The sequence below is a fragment of the Saimiri boliviensis genome, chromosome X (assembly GCF_048565385.1).
Source record: "Saimiri boliviensis isolate mSaiBol1 chromosome X, mSaiBol1.pri, whole genome shotgun sequence".
Classification (NCBI taxonomy): domain Eukaryota; kingdom Metazoa; phylum Chordata; class Mammalia; order Primates; family Cebidae; genus Saimiri; species Saimiri boliviensis.
The window spans coordinates 12,264,138-12,283,213 of NC_133470.1; the positions used below are offsets into that span (position 1 = coordinate 12,264,138).

Below are 19,076 nucleotides of genomic sequence, written 5' to 3' on the forward strand. Positions count from 1 at the left end.
CAGCTGCAGCTTCTATTCTCTAACACCAGAGGGCTCAATGTCTGGTTTTGAGAAAGGAAAGACAGTAGTGTCTCTAAGGTTGGCAAACTTTGTAAAGGACCTAGTAAATACTTTGACTTTGCAGGCCGTGTACATTCTCCAGTTTGCCTTTGTAGCAAAAAAGCAGCCATCGATAACACATAAATAAATGAATGTGGCTGTAGTTCAATAAAACTTTATGAATACTGAAAGTTGAATTCATACAATTATAAGTTCATATAATTTTTACTTGTCATGAAATAGCCGTCTTTTGATCTTAAAATGTGAAAAAAAGTCTGAGCACAGTGGCTCATGCCTGTAATCCCAGCACTTTGGGAGGCCAAGGTGGGCGGATCACGAGGTCAAGAGATCGAGACCATCCTGGCCAAGACGGTGAAACCCCATCTCTACTAAAAATACAAGAATTAGCTGGGCGTGGTGGCACGTGCCCCTAGTCCCAACTACTCGGGAGGCTGAGGTAGGAGAATTGCTTGAACCCTGGAAGCAGAGATTGTAGTGAGCTAAGATCGTGCCACTGCACTCCAGCCTGTCAGCAGAGCAAGACTCTGTCTCAAAAAAATAAAATAAAGTAAAAACCATACTTGGCCCTCTGGCTATACAAAAATAGGTAGTAGGTTACCTACTCATTTTGGCTGCAGGCCTAGTATGCAGACCCTGCTCTAAAAGAACAGGTTAGTAGAGGAACAAACACTTTCCTCTGGGCTTTTAAAATATCAGTGGGGCTTAAACCGACCCTCGTCACCTTACTTAGGTGATCCAAGGCTAGTTTAGATAATACACATGAACATATAAAAGTGCTATGGAATAATAAGTATTGCTTTTTTATCATCACTGTAACTCTTCCGCAACTGTCTCCTCCACCGCTGCAGCTGTAAAAGGTGTACTAGGAGTGAAGGGTCCCTCTCTGTGTCTTTCAGAAGCTGATTACAGGTAAAAGCTAAGTCCAAGGGTGTGCATGGTTATAGCAATGCAGGGAATTCCATTTACAGGCCCCTGCAGGAAAAAAAAAAAAAAAAAAAAAAAAAAAAAAAAAACAAGTCTGAAACGGTAGAAGACTTAAATTGAGGAGAAACAAAGGTGAGAGAGGTAAGAACTCTTACAAATGAACAAAGGGCATATGTTTTACTGTAACAGGGCCCAGTTTTGAGATGAGAAATGTGACCCTGTGTATCAAGCTTTGAGCACTTTTCACACTGTCATTGACATCCAGATCAAGATGTGGAGGAGGCGGCTAAATATATGAGTGTGTAGACAGACTGTTGATAGCCTTTGGAATCTTGGGAAGCATAAAGAAAATTCATGCTGATACGGCGATGAACAAAGCCTTCCATAAATGATTCCAAATAACACCATTATAATATTTTTTAAAAATTTATTCTACTTCAGGTTCTGGGGTACATGTGCAGATCATGCAGGTTTGTTACATACACATGCCATGGTGGTGGTTTGCTGCATCCATCGTCCCATTCTCTACATCAGGTATTTCTCCTAATGCTATCCCTCCCCAATCCCCCATCCCCTGCTATTCCTCCCCTAGCCCCACAACACCATTATAATCTTGAAAGACAACCACATTGTTGACGTACTTTGACTCTTTTCTTTTTTATTCAAGAATTTCATTTTCCTCTTCTGTAAAACTTAACTAATTTCTTTTCAAGGATACATATTATATAAGTACATGGATATCTTAAACACTTCATTTTTGTTTCTTTCTTCTTGAAACCATCAACTCAAAAGTTCCTTCTTGCAGATTTTGTTAATTTGCCTTTCAGGGCAGAGTAGCTGCTATTCATTAGGTGATAAATATCTCTGAAATATTCCATATTGAAGACTCAGACTCATTGAACCCAGGAAACCAATTGGCTCCAAGTCAAGGACTGATTATTTCGTAAATGCTGGTTTACGAAGACCGTAAATGTACTGGGTGGTTGAAGACATCCGAATATATGCAGAAAAGACGAGTACATGTGACTCCCATATCCACCCTCATGAGAGCATTCTACACAGACCTGGTCTGTTCCATCAACCAGTACTCTGACCCAGAAGCTACATGTGATCTGTTGTTGCATGAAACTCATAATTGTGTTTTTCTCTGTATTTCCCTTGGGTTTTTGTCAGTGTCTCAGAAAAAAAAAAAAAAAAAAAAGAGCTTATGACTCTTTCTTTTGAGCCACAGAACTTTCTTAGAATCCATCACAAGCAAAATACTCTCAGGCCTGAAAGGCCGATTCATTTCTGGACCAGGAAACTGGAGAAATTTATGTGAATGAGTTCCCTGATACTTACCTCAATTACCCTGATAACATTTCTCAGTTTTCAGCTTTTGTAAAGTTCTGTCTTCTGGCTGAATGAAGGCTGCTTTCGAAATCACAGTATTGGAGTAAAAACTAAAAACTAATTTGAATAACAATCTCTAGTTCGTGTTATGTATATTGAAATGTTTATGGATTAAGTGTACTAATGTCTGCAACCTACCTTGAATGCACCAAAAATTAACAATAGCAGCAATAATAATAGGAATGACAACAACGTGGATTAATAGACCAATAGAGAGATGGATAAACTGATGGATATATGACAAAGCAAATACAGCAAAATGTTAATTGTAGAATCCAGATGGTGGGGTATTGCTGCTTTGACTTTTTTTAACTTTTCTATATTTTGAAATGTTTCGTGATACACTCTTAGAAAAAAAAAATAATTTGAGTCACAGTGGGAATCAGGACTAGAAAGATTCCAAAATGTTATATCCTTTTGTCTACTTTGTCTGCTTCCAACTCTAGCACCTTGTACGCAGTAAATGTAGTGACTCTCTGTTGAATTGAGCTGTTAAACTAAATGGCAAGCTGCAAGATCACTTCCAAAGTTGGCACGATGCTTCCAGAATACGAGTTGGTGATTTATTTCTGTGAAGGCCAGATAGTAAGTATTTGAGACTTACAATCTCTGTCACAACTACTCACCTCTGCTGTTGTAGACTGAAAGCAGACATAGACAACACTTGACAGTTTGCCAAATAGAGGATATCATAAATGCCAAGGCTCTGAGACGGGAATGGTGGCTGTGTTTCAATAAATTTTATTCACAAAAACTCATAGGGCTCACAGTTCACCAACTCCATGTAGACCACAAATCCTTACCTCCCACTAGAAAAATAGGAGTAAGATCGACAAAATGCCGACAGTCTACATAAAGGTTTCACGGGCGACAGGGCAGGTGATAACAAAAGGCAACAACAAACATTTTAGTGTCTATCTCCACCTCCTACTCATCCATTTCCTTTCATAAAAAACAGGGCAGTTTGTTCCAGCACTGAACCTGAGGTTTGATATGCAAGCACCCTTAGGAGAGGTGATATGTTAATCTTCAATTCTAGTAAGTGTGGATAATTCACATCAGATCCCAACTTACCAGCAGATTATTTTAGCACCAGAAGGAATACGTGCAGAAGGTAATAGAGTGATGCCCCCAAAGAAGAGATATCCATGAGCAAAGTTCAAGCTGCAGAGATAAGCTGTTGGAGCCCTTATGGTCTTACTCTTTAGTGAGAAGAAACAAATAATAAAGATAATAAATAAGTAAATTATGTATTATGCTATAAGGTGATGAATCCCGTAGAAGCAAGAAAAAATAGAGCAGAGAAAGGGAGACTGGAGTGCTGGGTGGAGGGTGAGGCTGTAATATTAAACAGGGTGGTCTGCATAGGGCAATTAGGAAGATGCCATTTGAAGCAGAACCTGGAAATGAGGACATGAGCCAGTCAGATATCTGGGAAAGTTTGCTAAGCAGAGGATACTGCCAATGCAATGGCCCTGGACTAGATGTTGCTCAGAATATTGGAGGAGTAGAAAACAGGCCAGTTTTAGGAGTGGTAAGATGAAGTAGAATAATCATGGGATGATGTTAGACTGTCCTAAGCGACCAGAACAGGGGGGACAAGCGAAGAGTTCAGACTGGAGAAGTGCTAAGATGTGACTTATATTTAAAAGAATCACTCTGGCCACTCAGTGGAGAATAGACTGCAGGGACAAGAGTGGAAGAACAATCAGGATATTGGTACAATAGGTGCTGGCAACTCAGACCAGTAGGTGGCAGTAGAGGTATTGGAAAGTGGCCCAGTGGGGTACATTTGAGGATAGTACTAACCTTATTTCATGAAGGATTGAACGTTCAGTGCAAGGAAAGGGTAAAAATTAAAGATGAGTCCATATTCTTTAGCCTGAGCAACTGGAAGGGGAGAGTTCCTATTAGCTGATAAGAGGAAGATTATAGGAGAAACTAGTTTGGGGGATGAATCAGGAGGTCAGCTTTGGACAAGTTTGAGATATATATCAGATACCCCAAGTACAGAGACAAGTTGACAGTCAAATATGAGTCTGGAATTCAGGAGAGACATCCTGGCTGTCCTAAGCATATAGATGGTGTTTAAAGCCATGAGTCAAGTGAATTTTTTAAAGTGAGAGAAAAATACAGGTCTGCCACAAGACAGAAGGACTCTGATTATCTGGTTTTCTTTCTTCCTCTCTCTCTCTCTCTCTCTCTCTCTCTCTCTCTCATAATGATTCTACCAGGTTCTTTTTTATTTTAAAAATGTAAGCACAGGTAAACAAGTTTGTTCACATCATGAAGTCAAATTATCCCATGCCATGACCCTTTAGTTGTTGCTTGCTAAGGGCTTGCATGAACAAGCTTTGGAGAAAATTCCTAAAATTCTAACTGAGTAAAGGTGACAGTGCAGCATATAATTTGAGTAAATTAAGTCAGATTATCAAAATAGCAAGTTGCCAAAAATTAGTATGTAACTAAAGTCATGGAAAATACAGAGCCAAAGAAACAGTCAAGAGAAATAGCGGAGGAAGTGAATGAATAGAATAAGTAAATAAATCTGTGACATTTTGACTTAGAGGAAACCACTCCTCCCAGCTGCCCTTGAGTGTTTTACACCCCAAGAAGGGATGGAAATCCCAAGAGATTGTGCCCAGGTGTTTCCACATTTATACCAACTGTATTAGTCCATTTTCATACTTCTATGAAGAAATACTCGAGACTGGGTAATTCATGAAGAAAAAGAGGTTTAATGGACTCACCGTTCCATATGACTGGGAATGCCTCACAATCATAGTGGACAGTGAAAGAGGAGCAAAGGCACATCTTACATGGTGGCAAGCAAGAGTGTGTGTGTAGGGGAACGGCCCTTCATACAACTATCAGACCTGGTGAGACTTATTCACTCTCATAAGAACAGCACAGGAAAAACCCACCCCCATGATTCAATTACCTCCCACTAGGTCCCTCCCGCAACATGTGCGGATTATGGGAACTCTGATTCAAGATGAGATTTGGGTGAAGACACAGCCAAACCCCATCACCAACTCCTCCTTCCCTTACCCTAAGTTTACTTTTTATTGTAGAATCTAACTTTTGCCATATTATCATATATAAGTGGTGGAGTAAATACAAATCGTTATGTGCAAAAGGAAATTAATTAGCAGAGTGTAGAATTAATTTATTTGGCCGTTGTTATGCTACTGTTGCCCTGCTTCACCCTTAACTGTTTGAATGACTCCCTACTATATTCCTAAAGAATGGAGAGCTATTTGGAACCCATCAGTGGTTTTAATTTGCTACCAGAATGTAAGTTCCACTCTTTTGAATTCTTCTGAAGGACTACTTGCCCTTCCCCAAATTCGTTTCCAAATTGAAATATTAAAAAATATTTCTCCCAAGTTATTTTTCCCATACTCTACTGTAATTAAACCATTACTTGTGGTTCTCCCCACTCTATACACAAGCCCCTTGAAGATGTGGGCTGCCTCTCTTCTGTAGGTTCTTGTGTGTCCAGCCCCTAACAGAATGCTCAGCACATGGCAGTTTCTCAAATAAGACCTGACTGAAAGAATGAATAGAAATAATGCTAATTCCATGTATACTCAAAAGAAAACCTCTTTGAAAGTTAGTAGCTTCACTCTCCTCTGCCAATCCAAGACTTCTTCACATCATAGATACTAACAAATAAGTTGCAGTAATCAACAATTTATGAGTAAGCACAGTGTGTCAATGCATGCCAAAAGGATGATTCCTTTTCTTGGCTATCCATAGCAGGATATAAAATATGTCCTTAGATTTATTACAAATGGCCAGCCAGTATGCACCAGAGAAAAATGGTGGAATAGGGGAAGCCAAAAGTTATGAGGCTGTCATAATGATGTCAAGAGACACACTTTTTCGTTGTGATCTGGGTGTACCATACATTAGCAAAAACAATCTCTTTTCCATTTCTGGATTTCTTAATAATTTAAACTATATAAATAAACTCTTTTCCCATCATTTTAACTGTTCTTACATATTCTCTGGTCTTCCTTTGTCCAAGTGTTTAAGTGTCATTGCTTATTCTCTGTGTGCTTTGGCATTACCTAATGGTTTCCTGGCTCGTGTGAGAGAAGTCAGCGTCAGCAGTCCGGGCTTGCCGAGATATTTTCTTGTCCTTTCCAGCATAGCGCTCTAGAAACAAAGGCAGGGGTTATCACATGTACCCGAGAGCTGCCTGGGAAAAGTGGGAGCTATAGTTATCAAATTTGGAACCTTTATGAAATATGCTTTTGTCTCCGTTTTTGTTGCGTTCAATCAGATCAACAAGTGTTGGCTAAGTGTTGAGCGTGGTTTCCTGTGGGATTGTGTAAGGCTCTGTAGGACAATAAACGTGTTGGGGGCACTGAGTAATGTAGCCATTTCTGACCCAGCAGCCAGGAAAATGTGAAACAATTTGCTTCTGCTAGAAACAGGACAGCTGGGGCTTTGTTCCTGCAAGAGCAGACCAACCGACGCGGCAGGACCCAGGCAAGCACGAACAAGCCGAGATGGTGCGTTTAAGCGGCTGGTGGCTACTCAGTGTCATATTCTATGGGGAAAATAAGTTTAGTTCCTAGTGTTGTGGGGCCTGAGGCTTACAAACTTTGGGGAGCTCACCTTAAGAAAAATAGTGCAACATTTTGAATATGAAATTGCTAGGGCTTCCCCTGGGACTTTAGATGGGATTAGGTAATTTAGAGGCCAATGGATGAAACTGCTGTAATTTCACCATAAATTCACTCCTTGCTCAAAATCTCAGTTAGAGAAGCTATCAGTTTCTGTGTATATCACCACTAGGTCTATCTAGCTTTGTGCTGTACTCTCTGCTAACTTTCTCCATTCTCGTCTTTAGGTATTGCCTTTCCACAGCCTTTCATATTGGCCTCATAACTGCTTCCAAAGAGACGTAGAAATGTTCCTTATACCTTCTTTAACTTTGTTTTTATGGTGTTACTTTAGCTACAAATATTTGCTCTTAGGTTCCTGAAGTCTCCCTAAATCAAGCGCGTAGTGTATTTTAGATGGAGATAGATGGGAGGGAGGGGAACCATGCAGTTGCACTCACATTCATATAATTTTGAAAGATTTTCTGGGCCACAATTATTTTATTGGATTTGAAAAGTAGTACAAACTCTTTGATCGATGTAAGTGCTTCTCAAGCTTTCTTGTGCACATGGATTGCCTGGGAATCTTGCTAAAATGAAGATTTGGCTGCATGAGGTCTCGGGTGGGAACTGAAGAGTCTGTATTTCTAATGAGCACCCGGGTGATGCAATTGCACGGACCACATTTTGAGTCACATCCAAGTATTTATTTGTAGGAAATATGGTGGCACAAATACACAGTCACTAAGGCGCTGGTTCAACTTCATTTTATAGTAAGTCATCTCAGGATGGAAAGTCTGTGACAAACCTGCCAGGGACTGGTGCTTGTTGACATGACAATACATGAGGAGGTCTTCCTGTCTCCCATTATCTCCTATCCTCAGGAGCTGGGAACAGAGGGATGGGAAGTAAAATTTTATCATTAAGGATCATTATCATTTCAATTTCTTTAGTTCTTTAATTTTTCTATGGTCTTTTTTTTAAAAAAAAAAAAAAAAACTTTGCCTATGGAGTAATGAGAAGGGACATAACTTTTGAGAATATCTACTAGGGTGATGGGCATTAGGCTGCCATTTTCTCTTGACTACTCGTAACTCTTTGAAGTGGTTATTGTTTTACTCCCTTTACAGATGGGGAAGCTGAGGTTTAGCTGGATTAAGTAACATGACAGGTTGCACAGAGACAGAGCAGGGATTCAAACACAGCTTGGTGCTTTCACTCACACCAACCTGCATCACATAAGCAGTGCTACATGTTTAATTCAGCAGGAGATGGTAGCTCATGGATTTATTACTTTTTGCTTTTCTCCTAAGAAAGATGCCTAGAGAGAGTGCCCTAGGCAGAAGAGAGGGAGCAGAAAGAAAGAGGTTACTGAAAAGAAGAAAAGACTTAGAAAAGCTCTATGGGGGCTGGGCGCGGTGGCTCAAGCCTGTAATCCCAGCACATTGGGAGGCCGAGGCGGGTGGATCACGAGGTCAAGAGATCGAGACCATCCTGGTCAACATGGTGGAACCCCGTCTCTACTAAAAATACAAAAAATTAGCTGGGCATGGTGGCGCATGCCTGTAGTCCCAGCTACTCAGGAGGCTGAGGCAGGAGAATTGCCTGAGCCCAGGAGGCGGAGGTTGCAGTGAGCCGAGATTGCGCCATTGCACTCCAGCCTGGGTAACAAGAGTGAAACTCCGTCTCAAAAAAGAAAAAAGAAAAAAAAAAAAAAAAAAAAAAGCTCTATGGGGCACTGATAATTAATCTCACACCTAAAGCAAAACTTGGCTCCAACAGGACTAGCATTATGATTCTTGCCTTCTTTGTGAGAAAGTGATCTTCCCAGTGTCTGGTTTTTATACATTCATTTTGGAGCAATTAAGGTATGATGCTCCAAAATGCTGAGAATTACAGTGTCAATGTTAAAAGACTTCTATCCATATCATGCCAAAATCAACTTTAATTTTCCCTCTCCTACATAATATCATGTAAAATGAGGATCTGTCAGGTTGTGTGAAGCCAGGATTTGTCCTTGGCCAGTGTCATAAGACTTTTTTGAACTACTTTACTTGATTCTCAAACTTTTTGTCCTTGTTTAAACTTACCATCACAATGTGTGCAGTTATTCAGCAGGAAGATAAGCAGGCCTGGCATTTGGCAAATATTTGAAGATCAAGTTTGTCACAGGGCCCTCCATTTTCCCTTCCAGAACCCGCCCCACTTGGAGCATCTTTCCTTTCTTTCCCAGCCTTCCTGCTCTACTGCCTTCCTACTACACGTGTTATTTTAACATCTTGACACCTACCGAAATCCTCAGCTACGTGGCATGTAAAGTAAGAGAGGATAACTAAACAAAGTCAAGGGGTAAGGAATTGCTATCCTTATCTCTCAATTCTAAAGGATAAATCTTTAAAGGCACCACCCTGAGCCAGTCAGGGAATACACTACCTGGTTGAGGGAACTATCCAATGGCCATTTAACTAGAGATCCCTATTTCCCTTTGTATCTTGTCTATTGCTCCTGTTCTGTACCACTGAGAATTTATTCCAACTTTTGAGTTGTGCGTTCTTAGCTATTTTGAAAACGTGGGTTCAAAGTTTGCTATTTAACACTGCCTTTCAGCAGGAGATTCCTATGGAAAGATTATAGGTAACAATATCTTTCTGATATTTTCGGTAAAATGTCTCTTGCACGTGTCTGATAAGGCTCAAATTTATGGGTGGTCTCACTAAACTATGTCCTTTAACAAAGCTGTAGTATGTTTGGCTGAACACATAGATATCTCCTACTCTGTTTACCGCCATCATGGAGTTGATAGTGTATCGGCAGGACACATGAAGCTGGCTCCCAGGACCATGCCTCTTAGGTCACTGGTTAACAGTACTAGCTAAGAAGACACCTAGGCTACTGGGCTCAGTGTTACATCTGTTAAATGGCTTCTAGGGTTCCTATCAGATTTGACATCCTATGACTGCCTTCCTGTATTTAAATGAGAGCATTCTCTGATTTAGGAGGGTCACACAGCAGGCATGCCCTTCACTAGCATTAATATCATGGTCACGAATATGGGCTGTGGAGTTAGACTGACGGGATCCAAATCCAGCTCCACCCACTAGCAGTGTGGCCTGGGCAATTTATTTATTTATTGCAGCTCCATAATCTATTAGCAGGAAAGGATGTTACAACTTACTCTATAGGGTGACTGTGTCACAACCTACCCCATGGGCTGGGAGTATCACAAAATATCCCATAGGATGGGGGTGTTCTGGCCTACCACATAAGGTGTCATAACCTACTCCATAGAGCAGTTGTGACCAGTAAACTCTAAACAGCCTGGCACATAGTGAGCCCTCCTTAAACATTGGCTAGGATCATTATAAGTAAAATCATTCTCATCCTTTAAAGTCTAATTTCAATGTGCTCCCTTCTAAAATACATTATTTGGTTACCTTAAGAAAAAAACAACTTTTCCTTCCTTGGCCCTTTCATAGCACAGTGAATGGACTCTACTCTAGCACTTGTATTTTCCCCCATCTCTTCTTTTTTAAAGCATAGTTGGTAACCACAGTGTGCCAAGTACTTTCACATAAGTTTTCTCGTTTAAGTCCCATAAAGTAAGAGAGTTGTTACCTATTTTATTTTACAGATCAGAAAACTGAAAGTTAGTGCAGGGAAGGGGCTTGGCCAGGGTAGTACAGCTTATAAATGACAGGTCTGTAACCTCCCCCTGCCTTCGGAGTCTGCCACCCCACAGCAATCTTGCATATTAATTCGTTAAGCAGCCTATCTCTCAAGCTTGTACATCATCACTCAGGGCCACTGACAACTGATCTTTATTTCTGGAATCAGTCACTCAATATTGGACACACTGTAGGTTCAAAATCAAGTGTGCCAAATAGAACTGCCAGCCTGAACTTCTTACTCTCATGACATTGTTTCCTTATAAATCCTAAATAACTATAGTGATTACAAGTCATGTTAATTCAACATACACCTTTTATGTATGTAAGAGGTTATCTAATGACTGCTAGCTTCCTTATAAGAAATACTATATTGATTTCTGCCAGGTTTTTTTTTTTTTGTCTCCTCCGTGCCTTAATCTCTTTCTAGTTTCATCTGTTTATGAAAATAGGCAGCCTGGGCTATTTGGTAAGCAAATTGATATGTCTATTCTATGTGGGTGGTAATATGAGAGTCCACCCAAATCCCACCAGCTTCTCTATGGAAATAGATTTCTTATTAATACTGACTGGGTTTAGGATCTCATTTTACTTTAAAAGGTTTTTTGTTTCACTTTCCCAACTGAATTTTCCTTAAATAAGGGTAACAAGAGCAGGGTTTGCTATTTGTTGGACACACATTTCACTTAACAGTGAATCCTGTTTATTTATTGTCAAGATACAAGGGCGGAGATACTGCATTTCTAAAAACTAATCATCAGCAGCTATCCAACTACTATCCAACAACTATCCCTTCTATATCAAGAGATACCATATAAATGTTTTCAAATTAGAATCTAGCCCATATAGAGGAGAAAGAAGAAGTATAAGGAAGGGACAGAAGTAAATAAAAGGAGAAAGGCAAGTCCAAGCCTGAGCAGAAACCACATGGTTTGTCTTAGAAGAAACTGATATGGAAATGAAAACAGCTTGAGTCATCAAGGCGAGGTTCTTCAAGATTGTTAGGAAGCTTCAGTAGTCCAGATTAGGGAGTGGAGCTTTGAAGGACTGTTCCTCTTGGATAGGTACCTCAAAAATGTGTGGCTTCAGGTGTTTATTACATGAGAACAACAGATTACAGACTCACGTACACAGTACGTGAACCTGTCTTTGAAAAAATAAGCATGTGCACATAAATATTTCAAAAGAAAAACATCTAGAGATGTGCTGTGTTTTTCTTTTCCCTGTCTGTAGCTCTGGGCTTTATAGAATAAACACATATTGCATATGCATCTTAAAATGAAAGCAAAAAAATGTATAAAGGGGAGGATTTCTAAATGAACAATTATGTTGAAATTTCACAAGTTACATTTCGTCAGATGCAACAATGCTTGTTAGCCCTTGTAGGTTTACTGGAGACGGTGCTTGAGGGTTCAATACCTTCTTTTTTGCTCGATGTCCTTCTTCATTTCCATATACAGAGGCAACTTTGTGAATTTGTCAGTGGTCTCTGTGACTCATCTTATTATTTTTTGATACAAAATTCTAAAAATTCTCATCTTTAGTGTGATACACGTAAAATTTTTCTCTTTCTTTCTTTCTTTTTTTTTTAGAGACAGGGTCTCATTCTGTCACCCAGGCTGGAGTACAGTGGCATGATCCTCCCTCTTCAGCCTCCCGAGTAGCTGGGACTACAGATGCACACCACGATGTCTGCTAATTTGTTAAAAAAATTTTTTTTCTACAGACAGGATCTTGCTGTGTTGCCCAGGCAGGTCTCAAACTCCTGACCTCAAGCGATCCTCCCTCCTTAGCGTCCCAATGTGCTGGGATTACAGGCATGAGCCACTGTGCCCTGCCTAAGTGTGAAAGTTCTATAAACAGAAAAGTATGTATATTGGCACATAGTACTGGGAAAGACTAAATAGTTACTTGAACATTCGGTTTTTCACATTTTTAAAACAATGTTAATGTCATAAATTGATTCAGCATCTGAAAAAAATTAAAAAGTAAATTTTCTATTCAACTAATCAGATCTATTTAATTAGCACTCTGCTTTGAGGAATGACATTTCAGCTATGGATATAAAAAAACTGACAAGAGTTTTCACAGTTTTCTCCTTCTGCGTCATTAGTAAAAATAGAAATATATAAGTACCCTAAAACTATGTCCAGTGTGATATTGCCTGCCTAAAAGAGGCTTTCCCTCACAAAAACTAGACCTTCATTATTTCCGTAAGTCTCCGAGCAAATTCTGTAGAAAATAAACTTATCTGAGCACGTGGATATGTAGAGTTCACAATGGAAGCATATATAAAAGGAAGGCATGCTACCTGCCTCTGTAGGTCCTGCAGGCTCTACTGTACCCTGATCTCTGCACTGTCTTTACTGGGCAAAGAAGCCAGTGACCATGGCAAATAGCACCCACTGGACTCTAAAGAAACACATTCTTCTTTTGCAAAAGAATTATCCTTTTAAAATAACTAAAACAATATCCCAAGCAAAAAGTAACCAGGACTTTATTATATTGAATGGATAAGGTTTCCACTACTTCTGTCTAAAAATCAAATAATGCCCTTGGAGGACATTTTAGAAATTAACAAATAATATTTTGTTTTATGTAGTAAATAATAAAAGCTGGTTTTCTTAATTCCACTTTAAGAGTTGTGTGGTCTATGTCAGGAGGAAAGCTGGCTGGAGCCAACTGTGGTTTATTCAATGCCAGGCTATATTTCTTAGTCTCCGTTTAATTTCACTCTTCTGCCATAGTGAGTCCATCATACTCACGGGCCAGTGAGAAGTGCTCTCTAGTGATTGGATGGGTTCACTTAGCGCCCGCCTTCATGCAAACAGAGTAATGCCTGTGTGAGTGCTTCCTGATCAAGACTGATAAGTGGGATGCAAATATCTTCTTTTTAATGCATGTCCCTGGGAGATAGCTAGAGGGAATATGAGTGATGGTGCCTCAAAGCGGTAACTTTTTGCTTAGAGCTTGAGAGTTAAAGTTAAGGACCAACACGTATGCTTTGGCTGTGGCGAGTCTAAGGTGAGTGAAACCTTCAGATTATCAATAAAGAAAGATCTTAACTATTGGGCATGTGAATGCAAATAATGATACAATTTCACAAAGCAAAGAAGAACGTGAGAAAGTTTGTCTCTCTGGCCTACTGCTCAACATTGCTACTTTTCATGGGGAGAGCTGATAACAGATTGAGGGATGAAGCAACCATCTTAGTCAAACTAGAAAATTAATTCATTTATTTTTCAGAAATACTTTGTTTTAATATTTTACATGATTTTGGAATAAAAAGCAAGGGTCTTTTTATTTTGTAAATTTACTCATTTTTTCGGTTCTTTTAAATCTCTTTTGATGATAGCATCTGTTATTGCACCCTCATACGTCTCCCTCATTTTATTCTATCCTAGGCATTCACTTTGATTTTAAATTCTCATAGATATTGAAAATTATACCTGTGTCCTTTATGTTAAAGATCTGGTCATGATCAGGGCTGCAGGTGTTATTGACAATAACGTCAGTGCCTCATAGTGGTTTGGATAATTTGATCAAATTACTGGCCATTACTTCATAAATTATGAGCTGTCTGGAGTTAATTTTTTAAAAGTTTTATCATATCCAATTCAATCAAACCAACACATACAAAATGTTTAAAGAGTACAGAGCATTTTGATAAGGTGGTCTGGAGAATGGTGCAAAGATGATGAATTTATTATCCACGGTGGGAGGAGTCAAATGCAGAAAGTGCTTTTTAAAAATCAACATATTTATAAAACCCAAAGCAAAGGCAGTAGAAAAACTGTAGGTACTATGTAATTTATTTTATAATCCTAAATCAGTCTCGTTTTTTAAAAAATTCGCATTTATATTATTCTTTAATACAAAATAGTTGAGGAAATGATATGAAGGTTAAAGAGAACTTACCTAGATGCTGCAAATACTCATTTTAATTATTTATTTTGTTTAGGATGATAATATGGATACAAAACCTATTCTAGAAGAACTTCTTCTCAAAAGGTCACAGCAAAAGAAGAAAATGTCACCAAATAATTACAAAGAACGACTTTTTGTTTTGACCAAGACAAATCTTTCCTATTATGAATATGACAAAATGGTGAGACATCATTTATTTTATTGTTTTCATACAATTTATTATTTTTCCTAAGTCTCCACAAAGCACTTGATCATAATGAGAGAATGTCAGGTTTCTTAGCTTACACAGTAAAGGTCCACTTCTATGCACTCGTCACATGACCTTTTCTTAACGAAGGTATAATGGATTCAAGATAAAAGACTTTAAAACATTAGTTAACTTTACTAAGGCAAATTAGAACTTTAGAACAGTGGTTCTCAACTGAGGGCATTTTTGCTCCCCAGTGGACATTGGGAAAAGACTGGAGATATTTTGGGTTGTCCCAGCTGGAGGACAGGAACAGTAAGTGCTAAAGGCATCTAGTGAGTAGAGGCCAAGAATGCTAACCATCCTGCAGTGCACAGGACAGTCCTCACAACAAATAAATTACCCAGCCTTAAATGTCAATAGTGCTGAGGATAAGAAACACTGCCTTAAAACAATGCTAGAAATAAGACTATTCCTGTACAGTTGAGAATTCTACTATAGTAAAAATACTGAAATACTGTCATAAGATTCAGCCAAAATGAAGATGCTTTGCAGAAGTTAAATCTTGATTTTCCTGAGTATATTAACCACATGATAGGTGATTTGGAACACATTTTAAGATAATCAAAGAAGATTATTAACCACCGGAATATATGGGTTTGTGTCCACACTCAAGGAATAGATTCTGTTGTCATTGGATTTTGACTATCATAGAGTAATGGGAAGTGGTTCTCCATTGCCCACCCCCTACCCCAATCTCCCTCTCAAGCATAACTTGAGCTTTATCTTTCCTTGTACACCATGATGTATTGCATGAAGTATCTTATATTTTGTTTTTTTAATTCAGAAAAGGGGCAGCAGAAAAGGATCAATTGAAATTAAGAAAATCAGATGCGTGGAGAAAGTAAATCTAGAGGAGCAGACGCCTGTGGAGAGACAGTATCCATTTCAGGTAAAGGGAAGAACGACATTGCATTGGGTGGATAGTTCTTCTTTTAATTTTTCTATTGTGAACTCAGTATGTCTAGGAAAAATAATGATATTTCAAAACAATCTATTAAGACAACAAGAAGGCTTGGAATATTCCCAAATGGTAGTTGGGCATTTTGCTAAAATTCTGTCCACCAAGATGTCTTCCCTGGAGGGAAGGGAAGTGTAAGTCGCAGAGACCTGACCTGCCTCAGGTCTGATAATCTCTTTTAACAAACATTGTTGAGTGTCTCTGATGTGGTACACAGTAATAGGCATACTATGGGGAATAAAACATTGCCCCTGTTCCAAGGCATTTATAGGGAACTGGGAAAATAGACTAATACACAGACCATTACAAAGCACTGTTAAGATGGAGGTCGGCAGAGTGCAGCCATGGAGTCTCAGGATGTGGAAGCTTCGTTTCTCACTCCAAGAGGCTAGAGAGATATTCTATTGGAGGTGACACTCAGGATGGGAAGGACAAGTAAAATTTAACTCAGCCAATATGAGAAGGGCAGTAGGACAAAAGCAGCCGCAGGTATCAAGGCACTGATGGGTGAAATAGTATGACATGTTTAGAGAGCACTAAGTAGTCCCTATGAATAAAGAAGCCCATGAGACAGTGAAAGAGATGAGCCTGGAGAGGTGACCATACTAAGGAGTTTTCATTTTACCCAGAAGTATTTTAAACAATGATATGCTATGGAGTGTATGCTGACAGTACCTTTTGGAAGTGCCCTAATCTAAGTCATGCTCTACTTTTCTTTATCTTTTTTTCCTTCTTTCTTTCTTTTTTTTTTTTTTTTTTTTTTTTTTGGAGACAGAGTCTTGCCCTGTCACCAAGCTGGAGTGCAGCGGCGTGATCTTGGCTCACTACAACCTCCACCTCCTGGGTTCAATTGATTCTCCTGCTTCAGCCTATCGAGTAGTTGAGACTACAGGTGTGCGCCACCATGCCCACCTATTTTTTGTATTTTTAGTAGAGATGAGGTTTCACCATGTTGGTCAGATGGTCTCAATCTCTTGACCTTTTTGATCTGCCCTCCTCGGCCTCCCAAAATGCTGGGATTACAGCATGAGCCACTGTGCCCAGCCCCCTACTTTTCTTATATCATAAAAACTTAACTTTCTGATCTGAAGGTAGATGGATTGTCTTTCAGATGGCCCGACTACCCAGTGCTAGTAGTAGGAAGCTGTGGCTAAAAATGAAATACAATAATCCAGTTGATTAACAAACTATACTTCCCATTTGGAAAAAGTATTACCAAGCCAGGCACAATGGCTCATGCCTGTAATCCCAGCACTTTAGGAGGCCAAGGAGGGAGGATCACTTGACGCTGTGAGTTCAAGACAGCCTGGGCAACATAGTGAGACCTCATCTCTACATAAACATTTTTTAATTGAAAAAAATTACCCAATTGGAAGAAACCAGGGGACAGCATGCTCATGGAAGATGCTGCAAACTCACCTCACAAAGGCCTAAGGTGGTCAAAAAAACACAGGCTTTGGAGCCCCACAGAGCTCCTAGTCCCACCATTTATACTTGTGTAGCCATAAACACATACTCAACTTTTATTTCTCATAGAGTTGAAATAAGATTAAAATATTGAAGTAGCTAGGAAAGAGCCCAGCAACTAGTAAGTGTTTAACAAATGTTGTGAATATTTACCAACAAGAGTTGAATAAACCAGAGAAGGATCTGGAGAAGATATTGTAATCTTCAAACATTTAAACATTTGTCTTAAGAAATAGAAAATGATATATTCTGGGGATTCCTGGGATGCCACATGATGAAACAGATGGAAGTAACGGGGAGACATATTTTTACTAAATGTAAGTATAAACTGTATAATGATCAGAATATATGGATATTGCAGAGATGACATAGCAAAGTAAAGAACATTCCATTCCTGAAGGTATTTTTAAAGATAGAGCAGTTAAACATTTTCCATTGGACTGTAAGGAAATCATGCACTGGGTAGGCGAATGGACCAGATCGATCCTAAGACGTGTGTAATGTCTAACATATTATAATTATCCATGGTCTGAGGCATCTCTGATGAGAACTCATTGTTCACCACTACTATTAGGGGCATATTGCCATAATTTTCCAACGTATCAGACTGTCTGGGATAAAACAAATTGATGGATAGAGGATTTTTTAAGCAGATTTTTTTTCATCTAATTCCAGAGTTGATGTATATTATATAAGCAAACTCACAGTTTCTTTTGGATGACAAAAAGTTTTCAGGTGCACCAAAGTGAACTATGGTACAATTGTATATAAACACACCAAATATTTTCCTTTCCAGATTGTCTATAAAGATGGGCTTCTCTATGTCTATGCATCAAACGAAGAGAGCCGAAGTCAGTGGTTGAAAGCATTACAAAAAGGTAATTTAGAAAAGAAATGTTGAAAGAGGGAGGTCAAAAAATGTCATAAAAGAGAGTCATCGAGTTTTTTTTTTTTTTTTTTTTTGAGGCTTGGTGGAGGAAAGATAGCAGTAAAAAGACTCAGTGCCAAGAAACAATCTACTGATTTTCCTACCAACCTCAGTGAATGTGTCAGACTCATCCTCATTTTTGCATTCTCATTGTTACACACAGGAAGCCTGTGGATCGAATTCCCTGTCCCACACAGAGCCAGTATTGTGCTTTCCCAGCAGCTTAGGGGAAGCCAGGCCACCGGCTTTCCACTCAGTATGCTTGCCTTTACCAGGGGAAAGTCTAGGTCATCATGGGGCTATGTCAAGTCCGGTACCAGACTTTTGATGTTTATAGAAAGTTACAGCTAATACTTATACTGAGCATTTCCATTTGCCAGCTATTTTATCAAATACTTGTAAAATATTTTCTTAGGTAACCCTCTTGACAACTCTATGGAAAGGAATAATATTATTCTCTATTTTTCAGACAAGTCAAGTTTTAAAATGTCATAGGTACAGTAATGAGGGACACAGAATACAATTCCCTAAACTTGACTTTTTAAGCAATACATTGTAAATGCTAAGCAAAACTGAAGATTTAATGAAGCTTTTATCCAGTGATTTTTTAAGCTGCCCTGGTAATAACTTTTGTTAGAAGGGAGAGAATCATTGTTAATAATTTAGCACTATAGTATTTCCCTCTGTGATATTTTAAAGATGGATAATGGTGTGAGGACAATTATTTAACTCAAATGAATGGTTCCATTTGTGAAATTTCAGGTATTATGCTCCTAGATGGAGGAAGATTTTATTTTATTTAAGTTTTAGATTATGATTCTTTCTCGGTACACCTCAAATTACACACACTTGCTCCACTTTGATTCAAATACACCCTTTTCGCACATAG

General features: G+C 39.0%; 1 protein-coding gene across 2 annotated transcripts in view; it reads left to right on the forward strand.

Annotated features, from left to right (window-relative positions):
- Window positions 1-6,757: 6,757 nt before the first annotated feature.
- The window catches only part of BMX (BMX non-receptor tyrosine kinase), a 59,975-nt gene continuing 47,656 nt past the window's right edge, over window positions 6,758-19,076 (forward strand). For both annotated transcript variants that reach the window (XM_039475357.2, XM_003920341.4), the window contains exons 1-4: window positions 6,758-6,899; window positions 14,619-14,765; window positions 15,619-15,723; window positions 18,056-18,137. In XM_039475357.2, coding sequence (XP_039331291.1) covers window positions 6,897-6,899; window positions 14,619-14,765; window positions 15,619-15,723; window positions 18,056-18,137 — 337 coding nt within the window. In that variant the 5' untranslated portion in view covers window positions 6,758-6,896. The remainder of the gene's footprint in view (window positions 6,900-14,618; window positions 14,766-15,618; window positions 15,724-18,055; window positions 18,138-19,076) is intronic.